This window comes from Alnus glutinosa, chromosome 1 (assembly GCF_958979055.1).
Source record: "Alnus glutinosa chromosome 1, dhAlnGlut1.1, whole genome shotgun sequence".
In the NCBI taxonomy this organism is placed as follows: domain Eukaryota; kingdom Viridiplantae; phylum Streptophyta; class Magnoliopsida; order Fagales; family Betulaceae; genus Alnus; species Alnus glutinosa.
The window spans coordinates 16,633,372-16,658,992 of record NC_084886.1 but is presented as its reverse complement, the minus strand read 5'-3'; the positions used below and the strand labels follow the sequence as shown (position 1 = coordinate 16,658,992).

At 35.0% G+C, this 25,621-nt stretch overlaps 1 protein-coding gene and 1 long non-coding RNA gene across 2 annotated transcripts; both read right to left on the bottom strand.

Annotated features, from left to right (window-relative positions):
* Positions 1-5,561: 5,561 nt before the first annotated feature.
* Positions 5,562-8,967, bottom strand: LOC133874987 (putative calcium-transporting ATPase 13, plasma membrane-type). Its single transcript, XM_062312951.1, has one exon. It carries the CDS (start codon positions 8,889-8,891, stop codon positions 5,676-5,678), a length of 3,216 nt encoding a protein of 1,071 aa, XP_062168935.1. The 5' UTR covers positions 8,892-8,967; the 3' UTR covers positions 5,562-5,675.
* Positions 8,968-22,285: 13,318 nt separating this feature from the next.
* On the bottom strand, positions 22,286-25,621 carry LOC133874981 (uncharacterized). Its single transcript, XR_009901421.1, has 4 exons — positions 25,380-25,621; positions 25,237-25,302; positions 23,460-23,531; positions 22,286-22,579 (listed from the first exon to the last, which is right to left on the bottom strand). It is a non-coding gene; the product is annotated as an uncharacterized LOC133874981 (long non-coding RNA).

Sequence of the window (25,621 nt, the reverse complement as noted above, 5' to 3'; positions counted from 1 at the left end):
TAAAAGAATCATCACATGAGGAAAAGAAGATAGAAGACATACCAGTGGTGCAAGAATTCCTTGATGTTTTTCCAGAAGATCTTCCAGGACTTCCTCTAGATAGAGAAATGGAATTCTGTATTGAACTAACCCCAGGGACAGCCCCGATATCCAAACCATACTACAAGCAAGCTTGAAAAATGAGGAATAAAGCAAGCTCCAAATTTTAATAAAGGTTCAATGGATTTGATACCATTCAAATAAAAGAACCAGTAGGCAGAGGACTAGTAAAGAGATTCCTATATTTTACATATTTAGTCTTGAATAAAGAAACTCTGACACAGTCATTATCCGAGAGAAGTTTCCAACCCAACTTCGATAAAAGGGAGATATTGACATCCTTCATAAGACAGAAGCTCAAACCACCCTGATCTTTAGGTAAACATACGAAGCTCCAAGATTTTAACGACAAAATGATGAGACTTACCCTTAGGAAAACACCACCAGAAGTTTTTAAAAGCCATATCAAGTTTATGACAAAAATCATTTGGAAGCAAGAAGGAGCTCATGGCATACGAGGGAATAGAAGAAGCCACCACCTTAATGAGGACAAATTTGCTAGCCTGGGAAAGCGTTTTAGAACGCCAACCCTTAATTTTCCCCTGAACTTTCTCCAAAATATCTAAAAAATCACTTTTCTTTGATCTACCAAATAACATGGGAAGCCCCAGTTGCTTTGCAGAAATTGGAGTGTTAACATAGGGAAGAAAATCCCGAATTCCTGAAATAGTAGAAACAACTGTATTTTTACTAAACAGAATATTAGATTTACTATTGTCTAGACCAGAGACTGTATTTATCCAAGCATGCCTTAATAGCCGAAGCTTTAGAAGAAGTAACCGATGTGAAAATAACCAAATCATCAGTAAAGAGAAGATGGTTAAGGGTTAAACAGTCCCGAGAAACCTTCAAACCCCTAAGATTGAGATGAAGCAAATAAGATAAAGCCTTAGTACCAGTGATGAAAAGAAAGGGCGAGAGAGGATCACCTTGACCCAAGCCCTGGGAAGGCCTAAAATGGCCAAAAGGACTACCATTTAATAAAACTGAGAATAATGTTGTAGATATATAGAGATGAATCCAATTAATCCATTTGTCCTAAAATCCCAATTTATGCAGGATAGATAAGAGAAAACTCCATTCCATTCTATCAAAAGCCTTTTTCCTATTAATATTGACTACCACAAGTCTTCCACTACCCATCTTAGATTTACGAGTATGAAGCATTTCTTGCGCTAAGATGGAATTATCCTGAATATGACACCCCGACACAAATGCTTTTTTGAAAATGCGAGATAATTTTGAAAAAGAGAAGCTTTAACCTATTAGCAAGTAATTTAGAAATAATTTTATAAATAATATTACATTAACCGATAGGCCAAACAAAAAGTGGCACCCAAACGCTCTGGAGTTAGCTTTGTTTTGTTAGTTTCTAGACTCTAGTAGTTTCAAAATGAAGCAATAGACTAATGTAGGTGTACACGTGGAAATGGACTGGGCGTGTAAGACAAAGGGTGTAGGATAAGCTTTTAGAAGAAGGAACATCTTCTACACATTTGTTTCTCTCCCTCGTCTCTTCAAGTGTATAAAACATAGCACGCTCAGCCCCTGTTAAACACACGCTCAAACACACCTCTCCCCTGTTTCTTTCATCTCAACCGAAACCCACTCCCCACCCCGTCCCCTGTCAGTTCGACGAAACAAAGAAAGAGGGAGACTGAGCGAGAGAGGCAAAGACCCGGAAGAGAGAGAACTGGTGATTGAGGGAGAAATCCAAGAGTGGCCGGGGACCCAAAAATCCGCGGGTCGCCGGTGGTTGATGCTGTCGACGCCCGTGGAGCAGAGGCGCCGGTGTTCAGTGGGTGGGTCGTCGCCGGTGACCAATTTCCGGTGAAGATTTCTAGCAATTTTCCGGTGGGTGATGTAGATGTTTTCCGGTGATTTCTGAGGAATTTCCGATGGTGTTTTTCCATGGATGTTAACCCCTGTGATTAGCCGAGTATTGTCCTGTTCTTGGTTGAATATTAGAAGTTCTGTTTTGTTGTGATGATTCGGGTGTGGGTTTTGATCTGTGTTGACTGATTATGTGGGAGCCGAATTTGGGTATTTCAGGTTTGTGTAAATTCTGGAGTTGTGGAACCTCGAGTCCTTGATTGGCCGGTTGGGTGTTAACCGATTATGGGTATGTTGATGGTTGAGTGGTTGCGTGCCCAGTTGTGTGTGTGTGTGGATTCTTGTTGTATACCCGATTATGTGAGAGTTAGTAACCATTTTTTTTAAAAAAAAAAAAAAAAAAGATTTAGTAAGTAATTCTTGTTGTATACCCAATTATGTGAGAGTTGTAAGGTTGAACGGTGGCCGAATATTAGTGGGTTTTATTGGATATGTAGATATAGTACTGGCCACGTGTGTGTTACTATTAGAAAGATTATGGGTTAGTTAATTATATGAAATTCTCTTTAATTAAAGTGTGGCTTATAGTGTGATGACGGTGTGAGTGTTAGGAAAGTGACGATGCTTGGCTATTTTTTTTTTTGTTTTGAACAAAATAGCGTGCGTTATCGTTAATACTGCAAACAGTTTATAGGCTTACAACTTGAAAGTAAGGGATATGACCCCTCAACTCTCTAAGCCAGAAGGATCTGGCTTAGTAAAACAGCTGCTTAACAGAAATACAAACTTTACAAGACGAACACTTAAGCCGCTCTGACAATAACGCTCATTCTCTAAAGAAAGAGGATAAATCTAGTACTTTGCTAACAAATAATCCCATAAAATTTGAACCAAAACCACAAGCAGGCTGAGACTGGAGAAACAAAAGAGAAACACCCAAAACACAGAGGCAAAAAAACCCAAAACAAACTATCGCTAGTAGGGGAGGAGCTGATATGCCGGACGGCGGCGCGGAGTACGCATCATAAAATTGGATGCTTAGGATTGAAGCTAGTTATCCAATATAGAGTAAAAGCGAGGAATTGTGAAAGGAACCAACAAGGAAAGTGCACCAAGTCAAAAGTTCACCTTAACGGTCTACAAAGTTGTAAGTATAATTCCTTACTGAGATTGAAATAATACTGTTTCATTGCTTTATATTTATATACCTTATATATAATGAATAATGTGATTTATATGTTTTGTGATTATTGATTGGTTTCATTGCTTTATATTTATATACATATGCATTTTATGAGATAACATGTATATTGGTATATATGTGTAAAGCCATACGTATTAAATAATGTCACTAAAAGATAAGTGAATTTTATTATATATTATTAAGCAACTCTACAGTACTTATCTTACTAACTATGAATTACATAAAATGATTCTTTTTGGTAAACCTAATGTAGCTGTTATTATAATCACCATGTTAGAGACATTTTCTAAAAAGATTGCTCATATTTGAAAATGCTCAGTAATTCCTTATACTTTATTGAGACCGTGGACTTATTAATCCGCCTATGTAATTGTGGATCACAATTGCATAGTTATTATGATAGAACTTGCAGGCATGGAAGATTGTAGGAATCTCATAGTAATGCTTAGATGTCTTTTCTTGAGGTACTCAAGGACCCTAGTCTCATGAAGTTCTGATTTGAGTTAAATCGATATTTACAGAATTTGTTTTAATGCCACGTGTAGTATATTGTAGTTTAGATATATAAAGAGTAAGATTTGAGTTTGTAATGACTTTATAATGTGTAATAAAAGTTCTGGTATGTCTTATTGTTGAGTTTATAAGATCAATTGAAAGGCAAAACTTTATTGCTGATATTTCTACTGCATGGTTAATATATATATATATATATATATATATATATATATATATATATATATATATATATATATATATATATATATATATATATATATAAACTCTAAGAGTTAGTAGTGCTTAGTAAAGATCAGGGATTTTCACTTTCATCTTTTATTAAGTAAAGACGGGCACTACAGAAGGTATTTCACACAATTTCAGTAAAGCATTGCGCCATTGCTTGGTCAATTTTTCCACTGCCTTAAAAACTAGCTTTGATTCTCTTCCCTTCATCCTTTGCACTTTTTTTTTTTTTTTTTTTTTTTTTTTTTTTTTCTTCTCTTTTTTGAAATTACGATTTTGTAAAAAAAAAAAAGTGCAATTTTTAAATCAAATGGCAGAAAATAAATTTTTTGAAAATAATATTTTTAAAAAATTACTATTTGAAAATGCAGAAAACTATTTTGTCAAACCACATGCAAATAGTGGCAATTTTTAAATTTTACTCCTAATTTTTTTTTAGTTTTGCCCCCACAATTGTTTTCTTTTCAATTTGGCCCTCCCATACATTTACAAGGCTGGGTCCGCCACTGCCGGCAAATATGTACTTTTTTAAAGACACAAAATTTTAAGACTAATATGCTATTTTAAAGATCAAACTACGATTTTGCTTAATACTTAACTACATTTCTTAAAATATTTTTTTAAAACACATTTTAAAATTGCTATTTTTAAATCGCAAACACAAACGAACCTTAATGAACATAAATTCCAAATCTAACAAAATTTCCTACAACACATCACGTATCTCTTTCTTTTCTTTTCTTTTTCCTTTTTTTTTGGAAAGCTACACATAACACTCTCAAACTACCACATCATTATCAATGTTTCTTCCAAACTACCAATTGTGTTAATGTCTCCCCTTAAACTACAAAAAAAATGTCAATATCTCCCTAATAACAAAAATACCCTTAATAAAATTATTAAAATAAAATAATTATTAAAAAAACAAAAATTTATACAAAAAATAAAAATAAAAATAAAAAACTGTTTTTTTTTAAAAAAAAAAATCGTTCTTTTTTTTTTTTTTTTTTAATTTTTTTTCCTTTTTCTTTAATTTTTTAATTTTTTAAAGTTGTTTTTTAAAAAATATATTTTTTTGTTTATTTTTTAATTTTTTAGTTTTAATATATTTTTTTTCATATTTATGAAGACATTTTTGTCTTATTGAAAAAAATGTAGGGTGATTTTTGTCTTTTTGTTGGTCTAAGGGGGACATTAACATTTTTTTTTTTTTTTTTTGTAGTTTGAGAGAGAATATTGACACACTTGGTAGTTTGGTAGGGATACCAAGTTTGGTAGGGACATTAACAATCGAATGATAATTTGATAGGGATATGTGTACTTTACTTTCTTTTCTTTTTTTTTTTTTTCTTTTTTTTTCATTGAAATATCTCTTGCATTTAAATCCTCTCGAATGATCCATCATCCTCTTCTTTTTTTCATTGAAATATCTCTTGCATTTAAATCTTCTCGAATGATCCATCATCTCTTTAATACGCATCTTCCTATTCCCAACTTTTTAAGAGATAGCTGGCCCTCATTTAAACCTCTTTGACAAAATATAAGTTGCCGGGTTTGTTTTATTATTATTATTTCTATTGACAGGATATAAAAATTAAAACATGATTCTCTAAGAAAAAAAAAAAAAAATCTTTCAAATATCATCTCTGATCTTTTATATCTTAAAATAATAATTCTTCCCTCGTACAAATGTTCAAAATTAAAATTATTTTAATAAACCACTTTCAAATAGAACATATAATCTACTTATTTAGGTCCTTTCTTAAAAACTCTTACTAAATAATTATGGACTGGGATATCACATTAGGTAGCAAAGAAACGGTTTCTGTGGAACAGGTATCCACTTGACAATCCAACCGATTGGCCAAGATAGTGCTGCGATTCCAATGCATGCACCCCATTGCACCCAATTCAACCTCTCTGTATCTGCAAACTTCTTCAAAAACTCTACCATGATCACCTGAAGAACAATGGTTATCATGATGATCCCCAAAAACAATCTATTCTTGTGTATCCCCTTGAAGACGTTCTTCTTCTCGAGCTTCCTTGCATTGAATTCATTGAAGACTTGGCAAAGAACAAAAGTATTAAAGATTAAGGTCTCATTTACCTTCTTAGTCACACCAAAGATTGATTCACCTTTGAACTGCAGGGTCAAGAGGACGACTATTTGATATGAAGCTTGGGCTAAGAGGTTTCTCCACATAATGTTGGTAATGAGTGGCTCTGTCCGACCCACAGGTAGTTTATCCATAAGCTCCTTAGTAGGTTGCTCTGTCGCAAGAGCCAGAGCACCCAATGTATCCATGATCAAGTTCACCCATAATAACTGCACTGCTGTTAGCGGGACTTCACCAGTTGAAACTGCTGCCACAAAGTTGATCACCAGAGCAGCAACATTTACTGTAAGTTGAAATTGGATGAACTTCTGGATGTTATTATAGACACATCTTCCCCACTTTAGAACTGTGGCCACAGAAGCAAAATTATCATCCAAAATGACAATGTCTGAGCTTTCCTTGGCCACCTCGGTGCCTTGAATCCCCATCGAAAGTCCTATATCAGCTTCTTTTAGTGCCGGTGCATCATTTGTGCCGTCGCCAGTAACTGCAACCACGTGGCCTTTTTGTTTCAAGCATCCTACCATCAAAAGTTTGTCGAAGGGAGAGGACCTTGCCATCACACAAATTTTATCTACTTTCTCCAATCTCTCCTCTGGCGTATAGTTTCTGAATTCCACGCCTTCTACTAGTGCTCCACTGACCATGTCTTGACCAGGCCTGAGTATCCCACACTCGGTGGCTATAGCTTTTGCAGTGAAAACATTGTCTCCCGTGATCATTTTAATGTTCACACCGGCATATTGGCAATCTTCCACAGCTTTCTTCACCCCTGGACGACATGGGTCCTTAAGCCCCACCAGTCCTAATAGGGTCAAACCATCTTCTTTTAGCTTTTTATTTTCTTGATCTTCTTCTGAAACCTGCTTATGTGCAAATGCAATGCACCGGAGGCTGCTAGCTGCCATACCTTGAATAATTTGCTCAAATTTCATCTTTTCAGCATCATCAAGATCTTTTACAATTCCAGAAGCATCATAGTAACTTGAACACATCTTCAATATCATCTCTGCAGCACCTTTCCAGTGTACATGGATTGTGTTGTCTACCTTTCTCCTCACAAGGACTCCGCTTCGTTTCTTTTGGGAATTGAATGATTCAACATAAAGAATCATACAACTTTGCATCAGTTGCTCCATTTCCATGTTTAGGTCCAGAACAGCCCATGAAAGAATTGCTTTTTCAGTGGGGCTACCTGAGAACTCAGTTTCAGATTCTGAATTAGGCCTGTAAACACTACCAGTTGTGTTCAGAGCAACTCCTTCCTGGACCAATTCAAGAACGTATGGAGCAATTGATGAGTAAGAACCTGTTGCAAAAGTTTCTTTCCCCAGCCAAAACTTTGTCACCTTCATTTGGTTGAGCGTGAGAGTGCCTGTTTTATCAGTACAAATGGTGGTGGCGGAGCCCATAGTCTCACAGGCAGAGAGCTTCCGCACCATTGCCTGATCAACCATCATTCTCTTCATGGAATAAGCAAGTGTGAGGGTGACGGCCAATGGCAAACCTTCTGGAATTGCAACCACAACTATAGTAACTGCAGCAGCTACAATCCCCACCACAGCGTTCACTATGTCATCAACCTTGGTCTTGCTGCCATTGAACTCTTTATTTCCATTGTCATCTTCCGTATTTCCTGTGAAGTAGCGAACCAACAAGACTACGAGAACTAGGAAAGCGACTAGCAAACCAACTTTACCTATTGATGAGGTTAACTTGTTGAGGCGAGCTTGTAAAGGTGTCTCTTCGTTTGTGTCACGGCTGATTGAACTCATCATCTCGCCCCAGGTTGTGTTCATGCCAACTGAAGTGACAAGCATCCGAGCATAGCCATCGACCACCTTAGTACCAGAAACCAAAAATGGATGACTGCAATTTACTTCTACATGGTCACTCTCCCCTGTCATGCTGGATTCATCCACTTGCAATGAGTGGCCGTCAAAGAATAGCCCGTCGGCTGGAACTTGATCTCCAATCTTTAAGCAAACGACATCTCCAACCACAATTTCAAATACTGAAATATGTTGACGCCTCCCAGCTCTGACAACATCAACTTGGATATTGTTGCTGACTTTGGATAACTTTTCAAATTGTCTGTTTTGCCTGAAGTTGCTTATGGAAGAAACAGCAATGACAAGAAGTATAGCAACAAATATGCTTCCACCATCATACCAACCTTCTTTGATTCCATGCTCTTTAATGCCGAAAGCAAGAGAAAGTGTGGCACAGCCTAAAAGGATGAAAATGGTAAGATCCTTGAAGGCTTCCACTACGAAATGGAAGAAGCTCTTTGCAGGCGGTCTTTTATATGTGTTGGAGCCAAAAGCCTCATGCCGGAGAGCAATATCTTCAGCATCTGCTTGAATGCCGAATTCAACAGTGGCTTGAAGACTGGATGCTACTCCATCTACCCCTCCAAGTTTTCGTAGCCTCTCAACATTTTTGTCTTTCACAAGTTGAATGAGAATGGTTTGATCAATTTTGTCAGGTTTGAGATCCACAATGGTGAAAGATGGACAATGAGAAAGCTCGGCATTTTTCTCTTTCACAAGTTGAGTGAGAGGTTTGAGATTCATGATGATGAAAGATGGAGAGCGTGAAACGCCAGCATTTTTCATCTCTGGAAGAGATTGAAGGCTGCCAACATTTTTTTCTTTCACAATTTTGAAGCTATTGCTTGGTGTGAGATCCACAATGGTGGAAGATGGACAACATGAAATCTCAGTAATATTTTTCTTTTGGGACAGAGAATCTTTGAAAAAAGATAGTAGGGTTCTAGAACAATAGATGATCACAAAAGCAGAGTGCCATCTCTTGTTGGGTAGGCTTAGGATTTCTGGCACATGAAGTAAAGTCTCAATGCACACCAACTTTGGTGGGAGAATTGTAGCCATTGATTTTGGAAAGCACAAAAAATGAATGGACGGAGCAAAGTGATCGAGGATGAAAGGACAAATTCCTTCAGAAAACAAAAACCAATGAGGAAATGCAGGATACATTTAAGTTGGGGAAGTCCTCATCATTTTATACATACCCGGTAAGTTGTCGGGTGTAACAAGTTTGCGCGGTTTTGAACGCCTTTAAGTGTAGGAGACCCACTGGAAGGGGGAAACTAGCTTGTAATCAACTGAAGCTTATAGGGGAAGGAGAATGACCAAACTTTCCCTTGGGCCGAAGCAAACGGAAATGTCCAAATTAAGGAAAAAATTTGTACATCATTGTTAAATGTATCCAGGCAATTTCCTTTTATTTTCTCCGTCTATGTGTGGAAGCTAGGAACAGATTGACGCGCAAAAGCCAAAGAGATATGACACGTTGTTACCTCAAGATACAACTTTTGACCACCTTGCTCATATATGGCAAGGTGGTCCCCTAACTAACTTTAATGTTTTTTTTTTTTTTTAAGAAAAAAAAAAAAAAAAAAAAAAAAAAAAAAAAAAAAGTTGACACTTAAGCAAAGATGGTCAAGAGTTTTTTTTTTTTTTAGAATAAAAATGGTAAAGAGTTGTGTCTTAGAGTGACAATATATCATATCTCAAAGCCAAAAGACAAACTTAACAATTTCTTTGCATTGAACAGATTTAAAAGGCTCTGTAGCAGCATGCTTGTAGGGAACTCTTGTGACCAATTGCATGGAAAAAGAGAAGAAATCTTGTTAGAGTGTGGATGGGTTTCAAAATCAGAATAATTTATTTTCATTTCATGACAAAACGATCACTTGTTTTCAAGTTTTAAATTAAATTAATGACTGTGTTGGAAAATGTTGAGCCCGTCAAACATATATTATTAGTCGTTCAACTTCCAAATACCAAGAGGAATAACTTGTTAAGAAGGCAGCAATTTCCAGTTTCTATGACGACCGCAGCAATGTATAACAAAGAATGATGTAATTCTATGCACAAAATACTCAAGTTCTATTTCAAGCGGTGGACCACAAGTTTTTTTTTTTTTTTTTTTTTTTTTTAAAAATAAAAAATAAAAAATAAAAAACTTGACTTACTTTGTCTCCAATATTAGCCATGGCTTTTGCAATATTACTCTCAAACTATCAAAAATGTCCCTCCACAAGGAATTTTGCTTTTGCCCATTTAGTAAAAGAATTCTCATCAATTTAGCAGCAAATAAATGCTATCTTTGCACCCATTTCACATCTTAAATAAAGAAATTTAATTGCTTGATCTAACGAAGCACAAAATCGAAACATCATCTGGAAATCATTGTATGATGGTCAATGCATGTGTTGCATTGAGAAATGTTAGAGCTCATTCTAGCGTCCTTTTGGTGTCCTTATGGATGACATGAATTTAATAAATAAAAAAAATTATCTCAAAATGTGATCTATGAAATGCAATTTTTTAAGCAAAAAAATTAAATCTACGTTATCTTGAATGACACTAGAAAGACGCTAGAAGGAGCTCTAGCATTTTTCAAAAGATATATAATAAAGGATTTTTTTTATTATTATTATTCAAATGAAGGAGGAGGGGAGGTGTCATGGTAGAAATAGGAGGATATATAAGTTAGATGTCATATTAGAGTAGAATTATATTAAATAATGATAGATATCTATTTAATTTAGTATTTTAATTATTTGTAGCACTATGGTGCAGAAGTAATTTAATAGTAGGTTTCTATTATTCTTAATAAGAGTTTATCTCCAAGTTAGAGTAGGAGTACTTATCTCTAAGTAGTTTATTTGTATTAAGTATTTATCTTTGGGTAGAGGTAAAAATTCATCTCCTATTCTATATCTTTATTTTGTGTCTTTATAATTCTCTTATTTATAGGCATGAGTAATTAATAAAAAGTAAGCAGAATTAATTAATCTCAAAATCTAAGTTTCCTCAAAATCTAAAGTCTAAATTCTCTCATAACCCAACAATTTATCACAGATTTAAGGTTCTGGGAGAACTTAGATCTTAGATTCAAAGAGAATCTAGACCTTTAGATTATGAGGGAACCTAGACATTTTTAAATACAAGATTTGAGATTAATTTTGCTTACTTTTTATAAATTACTTCAGCCTATAAATAAGAGAATTACAAAGATATATAATATGAGATAAACTATATTCTAAGATAAACTCCTACTACAAATAAACTACTCGAACATAATTCTTACTCTAACTTGGAGATAAACTCCTACAAAAAAATAATAAAAACCTACTACTAAATAACTTCTACACCATAATGCTACAAGTAATTAAAAGACTAACTCAAATAGATAACTATCGTTATTTAACATAATTCTACTTTAATACGACTTCGATCTAACTTATCCCCATATTACTTCCATAACACGTTACTTGTTTGCAAAATCATTCAAGCTACAGGAGGGGATGGTGAAGGAATTGTTAATGCGCAATTTTTGAGCATGCAAACAGGAAAAGTAGTTCCCGACAAGTTTCAGTTTTGTGGCGGCTAAACAGTAGAGGATCAAATATGGAAGCAGTCCTGTATCTCAGGCTACGTGATCGAGCTAGGTTTCCCAATTCCAATCCAAAGTTGTAATTAATGCTCCGTTTGTTACGACATAAAATGGTTTCGTCGTAAAATGATTTCAATGAAGTCATTTTCTGGAAAAAAAAAATTTCGCCGAAAGCATTTTTCGGTGTTTGGCATGTATGGAAAATCACAAATATTTTTAATATTTTTATTCAATCATATTAACCTATAAAAATCAATTTTTATTTAAAACATATAAATATTAATGTCAAATAATATAAAAATTACCGAAGACGAGATTTCGCCACTGACTGACAGGATTCCACTATTCCGGCTACTATAGCCAGAATCCAAGATAAAGGCCGGAATCTGAACAGTTTCATCGGAATCTGGGTTGGCCGGATTCCGACGAAAGTGGCCAGATTCAGGCCAAAACTGCCGATTTCCGGCACAGAACGGCCGGACTCCGGCATACTGACCGGAATATGCCGAAACCGCTGGAATCCGGCCGTTCTGGCCGGAATTTTCTGGCTAGATCCGGCCGTTCTGGCAAATTCCGGCTAGATGGCCGGAATACAGTCGCCGAAATCTAGGCTGACCGGATTCCGGCGACATTATCCGGATGCTATCGGATTTCGGTACTGGCAAGATTTCGGTGATGGTCGACTTCCGTGATGGTCGACTGCTTGAAGTGAAGGTCAATTGTGTCGTTTAATAGGAGTCGAATGCATCTGGCATCTTTGAAAAATGATTTACGCTTTTTAAAAGCGTAAATCATTTTCCAAAATTTACTAAGCATTTTTTGTCAAACATAAATCATTTTTCGGTTGACTATTATTTTCTCCCCTACCAAACACCAGAAAATACCGAAATCATTTTTCAGAAATCATTTTATGCTTAAACAAACAGAGCATAAAAGGAAATTTTGCGTAGGCTTTAGACTTCGGAGGCCTCCGGGATCGATCTGACGTTTCTATATAAGCAAACGTCTAAAAGGATACATGTGATCCCATTACTTCATTTATGACATGCGCGTAATGCATGCGCCGCTGCGCCTGAGATGCAGCCACCTACCTTGTGAATCTGTAATCACTTCACATACATATTATCCCACATAGGATTCGGCTTTTATGCAATAATGAAAATTACCGCATATCTGCTGTGATATGTATTAAGGGGTCTAGATGCAAGTGACCCAGAGGCAGAGCTATGTTTGGTCCAAAAAAATTTCAAAGCCTTCTAATTTTTATTTTAATTTTTTTTAATTTTTTTTTTGTTTTTTTAAAGGTTAAGCATTTGGCTCCAGAAAAAATAAAATTCACGCCCCCCCAAAAAAATTTACTCTATTATCTATTACTATAATTTTTTTTTCTACTCAAAAAAATATTAAAAACCCAGCAACGTAGCAGATATTAAACTAGAAAAAAAAAAAATAACCACCAGACCCAGTAGATAAAAAAATAATAATAATAATCAGCAGCAAATCCTCTGCAACGTAACACCGCAACAGTTAATAAAATAAAATCACACTGCATAAGAAAAAAAAGGAACAAGATTTACTTTACAACTACTCTCAAACTTCCTTTCAAACCCTGAATCTCACGTTCAACCCTAAGAACAAAGAAAACAATGAAAATACCGAGAGGTGAGATTAATGGGAAGGAAGAAGGTGAACAAAAATGAAGGTGAAGAAGAAAGAACTAGAAGAAAGTTGGAGTCTTTAGTTGAAAATGAGTTTGAATATTGAGGAGATGGATCATCAAGCAATCTGAGACAAGACATGAAGTGACGGGTGGCTGACAGAGAAAAGTCTTTGGAGAGTTAGTGCGGAACAGCTCAAAACAAACTGTTTTATCCTTGTAAAAAGCACAGTTTTATTACTTGCAAATACGCAACGTTTTATCAGTTTTGGGCTTGGTTGTTAAAGCATTTCATGGGTTTTCTGTTAGTAGAATTGTTAGGAAGTCAGTAGATTGAAGAGTTATAAAAGTCCAATGTAATCAGTGGGTTGGGTATCGAAGTTGATTGTATTCTGAAGTTGAACTTGGAGCCTTGGGTGGAGTTTGAATCTCTCATGTTAGGAGCTTTAGCTGAGCTCGAATAAGCTACACTATCAATATAGTAGTATAATTCAATTTCTTTTCTCCATCCATTTCTAATCTTTCCATCACAAATATGTCTACAAAATTCCAAAATCACACAACATCATTACAATGGGCGAGAGAATTGAGTCTGAGACTGAGATCTGGCTGTGCAATGTGCAGCCACCGTCGGCCGTTCGTCCACCTGTTCACTCACCACTAGCAATAATCAACACTCATCACCCTGAATTATCTGCTCTTATTTTTCTGTAGGTTATAACTTCTAAATCTTTAATATGATTTTGCTTTAAAATTTAGGACTTTTCTATTTTTCTATACGTTGATTCATTGAAAAGTACTCATTTTTCTTTGGCCCTATTAATTGTGCATAATTTATTTGTCAAGTAGTTTGTATTTTTATGTGTTTGCTATTTTTTATAGATTATATTTTTAATAGATGCTAACTTACTTTGATTATTAGATTTTTTTTTTTTCTAATTTGATGGGTTTGATTTACTTAATTATTCGTTGTATTTTTTTTGCTTCTTAATGCTAATAAGAATTATTATAAATTAAGTTTAAGACTTATTTTATTTTATTTTAAAAGCAAGCGCACGTATAAATGAATTATATATATATACATATATATATATATACATATATATATATATATAGTTCGGCCCAGGGGCGAAATCACGTTTATGGTGAGAGGGGGGACACAAATATTTTTAAAACTCTTTTAAAAATATTGAGAAGTTCATTATTACCCTTTCATAGTTCACTTTTCGTCCCCCCTCCCCCCCCCCCCCCAAATGATTTTTTCGTCCCTTAAAGACAGGTTGAGGTCTACTCACAAGTCAAATCCTTTCTTTCTTAGTTATGATGAATGTAGCTTTTCACAATGGACAAAGAAATCAAAATATTAAAAAGTCAAGTATATAACATATCTTTTCACACTGCAGAAGACCTGCAGCTTTTCACACTGCACAAGCTGCACGTCCAGTGGAGAGTGTGAAAAGAAAGGTAGCAACAAGCTTTTTATCTTTTTCTTTTTTTTTCCTTTTTTTTTTTTTTTTTTTTTTTTTCTTTATATTACCGTAGTAGTAGTAAAATGGTTTATGAATATAAAATGGCAAATATAAGAGAGAAACACTTATCTTTCACGTTGCAACAAATTTTATTGTAAAAATTTCTCTTTCCTTCCTTTCTTATGAAACAAGTTTTTTTAAGGATGGACCTAGCACAAGGCTTATGGGAGTCCCCCAAAAATTTTAAATATCCGTAAAAAAAAAAAAAAAAAAAATATTTTTTTTTCTCTCAGAAATTGATTTCGTCTACCTCAATTTTTTTTTTTTTTTTTAAGTTTCGTCCCCCCTTATTGAAAGTTCTAGTTCCACCCCTGGTTCGGCAAACCCCCCCTTATTGAAAGTTCTTATAAATTCGAAAAAAAAAAAAAAAAAAAAAAAAAATTAAAAATGAAAAAAAAAAAATTGAAAACAAAAGGCAAAATTAATTGTTTTAAAAATAAAATTACAAAAAAAAAAAAAAAAAGATCGCCTTGGTATTTCATTTGTTTCTCGTTTTTATTTTTGTTATTTTTTTTTAAAATTTAATTTTCTTCAGTTTTTAGGAAAAAAAAAATAAAAAGAAAAAAGAAAAAAACTTTAAAAAACAAAAATTAATTATCTTTTTTTTTTTTTTTGTTATTTTTAGATTTTAATAGTTTTTAGTTTTTCTTATAATTTTATGATTTTTTTTATTTTATTTTATGACGGGTATTTTTGTCATTAAATGAACATTGATAATGTTTTGGTAGTTTAGGGGGGAGATTGACACAATTGGTAGTTTGGGAGGAGTGGACATTGATAATTGGATGGTAGTTTAAGGGTGGTAGGTATATTTTTCCTAAAAAAATAATTGTAATGTAAGGGTAATTTTGTAATTTTATAAATTTTACAGGGGTAGAAGGGTCATTTTACCCTTTGATCGTCTGATTTTATCCTGTGCAAAAAATTCAAAGTTTGATATACTAAATTGAGAATTTTTTTTCCTAACTTTACAACATTTTTAAACAAATGACATAAATTGGCGTTTTTATATAAATGATGCTAATTTTATGACACACTTAACTAAAGGGATGGCAAATTGAGATGTTAGTGTCATTTTTATAAAAGGACGCTAATAGAAATGACACTAATGACCCGTTTTTATATGTTTAGTTTGATTAGGTCTGGGTTGTAATAGTATCCGTTTTATATGTTTAGTTTTTGAAAGTATGAAAGAATGTAATATTAGTAAAATGCAAGTATAAATAGAGTTGTATGGTAATGTAAATAAATGAAATTATTTTTCATTTATGCTTCGTTTGTTTCAACGTAAAATGGTTTCCATCGTAAAATGATTTTAAGGAAGTCATTTTTCTAGAAAATATTTTTCGCCGAATGCATTTTTCGGTGTTTGGCGCGTACGGAAAATCACAAATATTTTTAATATTTTTATTCATTCATATTAACCTATAAAATCAATTTTTATTCAAAAACATATAAATTTTAATGTAAAATAATATAAAAATTACTAAAGACGAGATTTTGTTACTGACTAACAAGATTCCGGCCACTTTTACCGGATTTCGATATTCCGGCTACTAAAGTTAGAATTCAAGATAAAGGCTAGAATCCGAACAGTTTCATTGGAATCTGGGTTGGTCGGATTCCAGCAAATGTGACCGAATTCCAGCCAAAAATTATCGGATTCCAGTCAAAACTACTAGAACCTGGCATACTAGCCGGACTCCGGCATACTGGTCGAAATCTGCTAGAACCGCTCTAATTAATCCGGCCAGTAGGCCGAAATCCGGCCGTTCTGACCAAATCCCGGTGACATTGACCGGATGTTGTCGGATTTCGGTACCGGCAAGATTTCAGTGACGGTTGACTGCTTGAAGTGAAGGTTGACTGTGTCGTTTAATAGGGGTCGGATGCGTCTGGCGTTTTCGAAAAATGATTTACACTTTTTAAAAGCGTAAATCATTTTTTGAAATTTATTAAGTATTTTTGGTCAAACAGAAATCAATTTTCGATTAACTATTATTTTCGTCCCTACCAAACACCGAAAAATATCGAAATCATTTTCCAGAAATTATTTTACGCCGAAACAAACGGAACATTAGTACTCTGGTATATATTATCCTTATAGTTCATGATTGAGTTATGTTAAAAAAAAAAAAAAAAAAAAAAAAAAAAAAAAAAAAAAAAAAAAAAAAAATTATAGCATTTTTTGGCTACGAATTTAATGTTAAAGTACATAATAATAGCACCTTAAGATGTATTTAATTACGTGACAACGTACGTGAAGGGCGTTACATTATTATATTGAGATTTCACTCAAAATATTATCATATTCATCTCCTAATATCATCTATACGTGTCAATTTCAAAGTTATGTATGATAACAATTAAGCTGGCAGCTGGCTGTGTCTAAAGGCTTAGAAAGTTAGAGGTTGACCAATTATGGGTTGAATTAGAAGTTGAGTATTAATATTTGGTGTCACACGGCATTTCTAAGAAGAAGGAGAAGAAGGTAAATGTCCGATCTTGCTAGGAGGGGAGAGAAGAAGAATTAAGTTGGTCTTCTCTGAAGGCCAGATACGTGGCAGCATCTGGAGTGGTCAACTAAGAGATGTGATCGAGCTGGGCTTCTAGAAAGGGCCTGGCAAAACGGTGTGTTTTGGCCAGCTTAGGGTTATGCGTTTTATTCAGAATAAGAATTGTTTTGTGTCTTTTGTTAGTCTGCGTCGTTTTAGTCTTTTGAGTTGCGTTTTATAAGGGACTGATCTATATAAAGTCTCAAGGCCGGGGTTTGGGGAGTTATCTTTTGAATAGCTGAATTGTGTTTGGTTGGAGGGTGGCATCCTCGAAATGTGCCAGAATCTATTTTTCTTAGATTTATCAATCTATCATGGTAATTTTCATTCAATTTCATCTTAAAGTTCCAAAAAAATCCTAGAACAGTAATTAACCTTTTCCATTAGGGCACACAATACAATTACATCATTCTTTCTTAACCAATATTGCGGTTGACGGTTGTCAAAGATCAAAGTGGAAATTGAATGACTATATATATATATGTGAATAAATTGATAAGAAGATTCGATCTGTTCCTTCCTTCCTTCCTCGATGCATGACAGAGATGGAGCAAAAGTAAATGGAAATTGCGTGGATATATCTCGATCTTTCTTTCTTTTTTTTTTTTTTTTTTTTTTTTTTTTTTTTTTTTTTTTTTTTTTTTTTATAAGTACATCAGAAACTATTACAAACTAAAAATAAAAACACAAATAAATACAGTTGGGCTTGGGCAACCCAAAATATAATCTAAGAATGAAAGTACGCGGGGGCAATGCTTCCGAAGATGCGGGCCCAATAGCTCGAGGCACGGATGCCACGAAGCCGGGGTCACCATTTAAGGTGATTTCACAAGTGTATTGAGTCACAAGGATCCAAACACTAAAACAGGGGTAAACAGGGGGAGAGGGGTACAACAAATAAGCCCAAAATAACAAACAAATAAACACAAAAACAGCAGCAACAAGACTGGCGGAGGCAGGGTGGGAGCCCTCCCGGGTGGCGCGTGAGAGCCACGCGCCGCCCAAGGACGACCTCTCAGCAGTAGGGAACGGCGGAATCGACCGGAACCACCGGGGGTTGGAGCGGAAAGTGGAGGAGGGTGCAATCGGAATCTCCACGCGCCGGTTGAATCCAAGAGAGTACTGGCGCGTGGGAAGCACGCGCCATCTTCCAGGCGACGGACGAGAAGAGGAAGACCATCGGCAGACTCCAGAGACGCCGGCGAAACCAGTGCTGAGGAGCAAGACCAGAGAGAGAAGAAAACAGTGAACAGATCTAAGATCAAAACACCGACTCCAAACTCTAAAACCATAGAGGATGAAGGGGGATTGGTGAGTACAAGCTTGCTGATTGGAGGAAAGTAAGACGATAGCTGGAAAAGGGTAAGATAAATCCGGTGCAAGGCCAGCTCTATGGAACCGGAGCAAAGCCGGCTTAGTGGTTTGAGAGAAAGCTCTCAAACTTATTTGGGTATGGGTTGGTGGGTTGTTGGGTGGTTGTGGGGAGGGTGAGAGGATGGCAAAAAACGATGGATAGGGAAGCATAAAGCTTCCCTCCCATGGAGGGAGCACCAGCAGCAAACCAGAAGGAAAAATTGTAGAGAGAAGTAGGAGCGTCTCTCACTGGGCCTCTCTTCCATATCTATATATCTCGATCTTAAGCATGAAGGAAGTACGTACCCACATGGAAGGAAATTCACCTTCCCCTTTAGGCTTTAGTCGACGACAAGTTTCCGCGTCCACTCGGTCTTCTCCTTCAGCTCAAATGCATTAAGAGATTTCAGAGCAAAAGCTAGGATTCTTATATCCATACGATATTCTCCAGCCTTGCTACCCTTTTTTCTTCTTTTTTTTTTCTTTTTTTTTTTTCTTTTTTGTCTGAAGGAATAATATCTCTATTTATCCTCACTTTTTTGCTCTATTTATTCGTAAAAAGCATTTTTGCTCATTTGCATCCTTCATATTTTTACCCATAAAAAAGAGAATTATTGCCTTTTATTTACCCACAAAAAAAAAAAGAATTATTGCGTTTTATTTTACCCATAAAAATTAGAATTATTGTCTTTTATTTTACCCATAAAAAAAAGAAAAAAAAAAGAATTATTGCCTTTTATTTTACCCACAAAAAAAAAAAAAAAAAAAATTATTGCTTTTACTTACCCTCACCCCTCACAAGCGTCGCCGCACTGTCCTCCTTGCCATCGTTGCACTGCCGAGACAATCTATCTCCTTTGCAAAGCTCTAGGGTTGGCTGGGTTGGTAGCTCTTTATCAATTAGTTATTTATAAATCAAATTTAATTTTCATTATTTATTTATTTAACTCAAACTTTTAGATAGGTAAGGGTGAAAATGCGGACGGATAATAATCACCTGTATCTGCACCTAACTGCTATCCGCATATGCAGATGCAGATATAGTTTTAGGGTTTGCACATGCGGTTAATAATTGCATCCGCATTCTCTTTACATACATATAATATAAATTAAATTAAATTCACTAAATCGACATCGTTTTGGATTCGGTAAGTTTAAGGTCTTTAGGTTATGTTTGGTTTTTTTTTTTACTATCATCTCAAAGCCATATCTTACTACATTTACTTTTCTTTTTCTTTTCTTTTTTTCTTTGAGAAATTCAAATCATTATCACTCTATGAAACAATGATCATTTATGGTTGATAATCATGAATTGTGTAACAAGTGAAATCTTAATTTATTTAAGCTTGCATATATATTTAGATAGTAATACAAAATGGCCCACTACCACACAGGCGGATAGCAGATAATAACTTTCACAACTATGTGGATGCAGATATTTAAAAATGATAACCGCAGTATGTGGATACGGATGCAAATATTGTTAATAACTACATCGGGATCCGCATTTTCATTCCTATTAAGATAGGTCTCACAATCAACCTTCAAATTTATGCATTGAATCCTCTTTTGCCTAGAAGAAGGTTATCATTTTTTAAATTGTCATGATATTTTAATTACAATACAATTGTCTCAAGCACATTTGTAATTTGTACATGCTCGTACCTTGATATTATTATGTTAAGTTTATAAGCTTTCTTGTTGTTTTCTCCATAGGATTTTGCTTGATGACCAAATGAGAGTGGTGTAGGATTTGTTCTAAAGCTCATTGGATTATCATATTTTCATTTTGTTTTTATTATGTTTTATGTTTTTGAACTATTTTTATTGTGTTTGGTTGAATTTCTCTAGTAAACTTTTTTGCTTTGAATCCAATTGAGTGGAAATGGAAGTGGAAGTAGAAGTTGATATGTTTATATTTGTGTTGGGTTTGATTGCTTGAATTTTCATTTATATGCTGAGTGTGGGTGTGTCGACTATGCATATATATGATTATATGATTGTCTTGACTATGGATTATGAATTTTTAGATCTTATGATTTTTCATTTATATGATTGTCTTGACTATGGACTATGAATCATTTATTAGCTTTATTTCGTTTGGGGAAATGTATTTTTGAATGGAATCATTTATTTAGTTGTGAAGATATGTATCAGATCGGTATCCTACTCGGTGGTGGTGAATGAACAACCAGTGGGGAAAATTGTTCCTACTTGGGGTATTAGACAATGGGATCCTTTGTCTCCATACCTCTTTCTCATGTGCGTGGAGGCCTTATCTTCTCTTCTTCATCATGCCGAACGGGTGGGCAATATCACAGGAGTCTCAACGTTAAAAAAAGGGTCCTTGACTCATGCATTTATTTTTCGCAGATGACAGTCTCTTATTTTGTAAGGCAAACCAAGTGAAATGGCGCAGGTTGATGCGGTTGTTAGAAAAATATGAAAATGCATCAGGGCAAAGACTCAACAAGGAGAAGACTTCCATTTTCTTTAGCAAAAATACTAGCTCATCACGTAGACAAGAAACCACTCAACTTTCAGGGTTCCCAGCTACACACAGATATAAAAAATATCTTGGCCTCCCAATTCTAGTGGGCAAGTCTCGATCCTCAGCTTTCAAAAGCATCAAAGATAGAGTGTGGAATCAGCTAAATAACTAAAAGGTAAAATTTTATCCCAAGCAGGGAAGGAAATCCTATTGAAAGCTGTAATACAAGACATTCTAACGTACAAAACGTGAGTATTTTCAAACATCCAATTGGTCTTTGCAAAGAAATCAATGGGCTAATTTAAAACTTTTGGTGGGGGGCTAAGGAGAATGATGCAAAAATTCATTGGATGAGCCGGGAAAAGGATGAGTGTTTCAAAATCATAGGGGGGACGAGGCTTTAGAGACATAGCTGGTTTCAATCAAGCCCTCCTGGCAAAACAATGCTAGCGTTTACTATAAAACCCCACCTCTTTGTCAGCTTAGATCATTCAAGCAAAATACTATCCACATTCCTCCATTATGACAGCCACCCCGGGAAAGAGACCTTCTTATGCTTGGAGAAGTCTAATGTCGACTTGTGATGTACTCAAGCAAGGATTGATTTGGCATGTGGGGGATGGTAGAGGTGTGAAAATTTGGGGCGACAGAGTGCTTCCAACGCCAATCTCCTTTTCAGTTCAATCTCCAAAGCGATTCTTTACGGAGGATGCAAGGTAAAGAAGCTTATTGACCTAGTCACAAAGTGGTGGAATGTGCCTCCAATCCATGTAGTTTTCAATGAAGAGGAGGCAAATATTATATGTAAAATTTCTCTAAGTCCAATACCAGCAAATGACCAATTCACATGGAGAAGTACTTCACACGGAGAATTCTCTATAAGGAGTGCATATCATATGGAAAAAGAAATACAGGCTATGAGAAGCTGTGGGGGGGTCCAAACACCAATCGGGGAATCAAGTGTGGAAGATGATTTGGACTCTGAAAATTCCAAATGCAGCAAAAATGTTCCTAGGGAGAGCATGCAATGATATTCTCCCAACAAACGCGCTCTTGTTTCATCGAGGAGTAGTTCAGGAAGCGTGATGTTCCATGTGACGACCCGTTTTTTTTTTTTTTTTATACAAAACATCCACATAATCATTAATCCCTTAAAATATAAACGGATCTTCACAGTGGCACGACGATAGGTCGCAAAGCCAACATATGTACATACCCCATAATATGTACCTGGCAAATCAGAGTATAACATCTATCAACTATGCAGCGAAAAACATAACCTAATAGTGGAAATCACATCTTATACATCTATCACCAATAATTACAACAAAGAGCCATTAAATATCTATATGATTAAATCTTTCCACGAATTAAATAAGTGACATAAATGGTTTTGTACAATAACAAGTGACACAAACGTCACAAGCCATAAACCAAACCTATAAACAAGTGGACAACCCGTGGTCCACCAATTACGACCGTTGCGGTGTGCTTCAGTCATAACATCCAAAATACCCTTCTACAATGCTATCAACCACGACCGGAATACCTGCAGCCAAAAGAACATCATCTATACGGTTGTGGGGGTTTGCCACATCCGTATAGGTGGAATTATGAGCCCACCGCCTTAGCATACATAAATACACTAAGACCTCAGAGGTATACTATTCACTGAGTTTTCGCAAAGAACCAACTTTTCTTTTCTAGTCATGCGTACACTATAACAGCCACCAATTTTATAAACTTTTGTTTGAAAACCCCCATAGCTGATATAGCGGACACCGACTAATAGAAAACATTTACACATACTATGTAGCTAAGACTTAGAAACAATAGCATTTAAATCATGCAACCATCCGATAGAAATATACGTAAACTCCTTTCCATTGAGACTCTTATGTATATTAATACGTCTAGCAAAACTATTCATAATGTAAAAACACCACTCATAAAAACAATGCTATACATGCTCATGCAAGTTTCTCATGGAAATGAATCCATGCCTCGTGGAAATGAATCCACGCCTCATGGGAATTAACCCAAGTATAGTTTCCTGTGGGCTATGAACCTCACTTCGATGCACGTTTAGCGTTCATATGCTCATGCCTTCAAACAATATACTTATACTTTCTAATTTCATGAACATGCTTTAAACTCATGTTTCCAATATAAATCCATAAACCATTTAACACATCAATTCTCCTACTAATATTTTCGTAATTGACATCCCTACAACATCTCACATTCAAATCCTTCAAATCAGTTTAAATCACTTTTTAGTCACACATAATTTCTCATAAACATCATTGATACTTCAACATAATTGAAACTACTTAAAACATCCAAAACATACATGTTAACATATCGTTGGTTCAGTAAGAAAATCATATATCATTTGCACTTCTATAAAATACATAAAAATATATTTTCTCAGTGAGTAGAATACTCACCTTGGCTGCATTGGACCATGACTCGAATTCTACATTGGAGAACCCATTAAAGACTCCAATCCGGACACTATCCTGCAAACATTAATAACATTAGACTATGTTATTGAACTCTATACTCTATGACACGTACACTACCCACGTGCTCACACGTCGCGTAATCTGCTTCTAAGGCTAGTTAGGTATCCTAAACTATTATTAGGTTATCATTTAGGTTTAGGTTCTAATGATATCTTTGATTATTAATACAAAGATGTATTTACTATATGCATTAGTTTATCTTTTATTGTTATTAACTATAAATCTTATAGTTGTTTACTTACTATTATTGAGTCACATTTATCATAAGGTTCCGATACTATTTGACTTTAGTACTTAATCTTTATCATTTACTATCATCCAAGTAGTTTAGGTTTAGGACTTAACCTTATTTAACATTTTATAATCTTTGTGTATTCCATCCATCTCCTATACGCTTTCATATACATTCCTCATTTTCACCAAGTACCAAGATTATGATCTATTTATCTCACTTATAACTACCATCACTACCCGAGAATCTTATTAGGACTATAGCATGAGACTAATCAAAACAACCCAACTCTACAAAGGACATCATCTAAAATCTTATTATTACATAACCTATACACCTAACTAAACTATAGCAAGGAATTCAATTATTTATCATAATCAACCATATCCAACATATCATCAAAATCCTCATTTACATATCAAGACCAATTCTCAACAACTTACATTAAGACTAGAATTATATTACAAAATCTAACATAATTCCTTAAAATAAATTGCCACCAAGAATTAAGCTTCATCAAAGAACAACAACTTAACTAGAAATCAAACTCATCCATGAAATCCAACAACAAAGACACCCATCAAAGCTTTAACTCTCTTCCATAAGCATAATACTCAATTTACAACTCTCAAATCCAGATTTGGATTACCATCAAAATACCCTTCATAATCACTTTCCATTCCAACATCAAGCACTCACCACAAAGCATCATTCATAGGTTATCAAAAATCAAGAATCAAAACCCATAACAAATATCAAAACACCTAACCGATATCAAATTCCAACTCATCAAAATCACAACCTCCATCAATGTAAATCCAAAACCAGCCACCACCACACATCACAAATCAGCCATTAATAACCAATCATCCATAGCCAACAAAAGTTATCCAAAATTAACATCAAAAGCCCCATAAACTACCCACAAGCATCAATCACCATAGTAAATCAACTCAAAGATCCTAAAAGAATCAATAACCCCTTTAGAATTTCAACTAGAAATTTAATCACTCCTAGTCTAGCAAAACAAGCAAGGCCAATCAACCCAACACCATAAATCCACAATAACAATACCCATAAAAATTAGTCTTCTAAACCAAAGATCATAACAACTCTAAGATTCCAATTTAGATCAATCTCCAAAGAGACCCATCAATCATAATTCAAGAATACAAACCCAAAACCCGTTTTAGAATCATCAAACACCAATATATCATCACAAAACCGAAACCCATCACCATATTAACCTAAAATCCGAATCTAAACAAATCTTAAATAATACACCTGGTTTTCGTGCTTTATAATCAATGGGTAACATAAAAACACAAGAAAATGCTAGAAATTACCCCACAAAGGCCCATGGTTTATGAAACACTAACTTAATCACCAAAAATATTAATCTCACTCATAAACACTAATATATCTAGAATAACATTAACCCATAACTTAGGGATTAAAGAAACTTACCCAAAAATTTACCCAAATAATACCCGGTATTTGGGAAATCTTTGCAATCTCCAAATAACACAAAGCCTAAAGAAAACACTATATCAAGCTCATATTTTGCTAGATTTAACCAAAAATCTCAAAATATGAATTTAACTATTTACCTCAAAACGATCGGTAGAAACGTAGATCGGGCTTCGTAGATTACGTTACTGAAATCGGATTTGAGTTCGGACGGTTGGATCTTCATAGATCATAATTTTTGTATGAAAAATCATCTCCTTCCTATTTCTTTTTCTCTCGGGTCAAATGACCTCTTTTCATTTTTTTTCTTCTTTTCTTTTGAGACAGCAGAGGCGCACGGCCTCTGCTTTGGAAAGGCCATTTGGCCTTTCCATTATTTGAG

What these genes read in the sequence shown, in the direction of transcription:
- LOC133874987 (XM_062312951.1), bottom strand. Translation starts at nt 8,891, where the DNA reads ATGGCTACAATTCTCCCACCAAAGTTGGTGTGCATTGAGACTTTACTT.